Source organism: Mycetomoellerius zeteki, unplaced genomic scaffold, assembly GCF_001594055.1.
Source record: "Mycetomoellerius zeteki isolate Tzet28-1 unplaced genomic scaffold, Tzet1.0 scaffold106, whole genome shotgun sequence".
Taxonomy (NCBI): Eukaryota; Metazoa; Arthropoda; class Insecta; order Hymenoptera; family Formicidae; genus Mycetomoellerius; species Mycetomoellerius zeteki.
This window is the reverse complement of record NW_017255975.1, coordinates 2,817,236-2,817,811: the sequence shown is the minus strand read 5'-3', so window position 1 is coordinate 2,817,811 and position 576 is coordinate 2,817,236. Positions and strand designations below refer to the sequence as shown.

At 46.2% G+C, this 576-nt stretch overlaps 1 protein-coding gene across 1 annotated transcript in view; it reads left to right on the top strand.

Moving 5' to 3' along the window:
* ltl (leucine-rich repeat-containing larval translucida) overlaps positions 1 to 576 on the top strand; it is an 11,760-nt gene that overhangs the window by 9,509 nt on the left and 1,675 nt on the right. Inside the window, 1 exon segment of the mRNA XM_018451350.1 lies at positions 443 to 576. Coding sequence (XP_018306852.1) covers positions 443 to 576 — 134 coding nt within the window.

The window sequence follows — 576 nt, the reverse complement described above, 5'->3', positions numbered from 1 at the left end:
TTCCCTACTTCGCTCACGAGGAACTTTCGCATCCGGGAAACTCAGGAGACTTGCGACGAGAATTGTAACGAAAAGTTTAGGAAAGCCTTCGGGTTCGGACCGCGAATGTGACAATAAGCTATTAACGATTAGTATTGCAGCTAGGCAATCTTTGTTATCACAGCTGGCGCCACATTGTCATTAATCACGCGTGTGTTTTTACGATAATTTTTTTTACGATAATTTACGATCAAAATAATGTGACTCTTGAATTTAGGGCTGAGATATAGCAAAATATATTGTATAAAAGCATAAGATACCACGGGAAAATGAAAAAATCAAACCACGCCCGTGATGCGCAACGGGCAAGCTACATGTATTTCTCATATCTTATTGTTGCTCCACTTGATCGTGTGTCACGCGGTAAGCCCTTACACTCACACGCACGCTTTGTTGTTCGCAGATAATCCCGTGCTGTGCGACGCCGGTCTGGCCGACTTGACCGTCGCGCTTGAGGTAAATCACGCCAAGGTTTACGGGGTCGGCAGCGATTGTCCAACTACCACAACGTCCGCGCCATTGACGTCGGCGCTACCA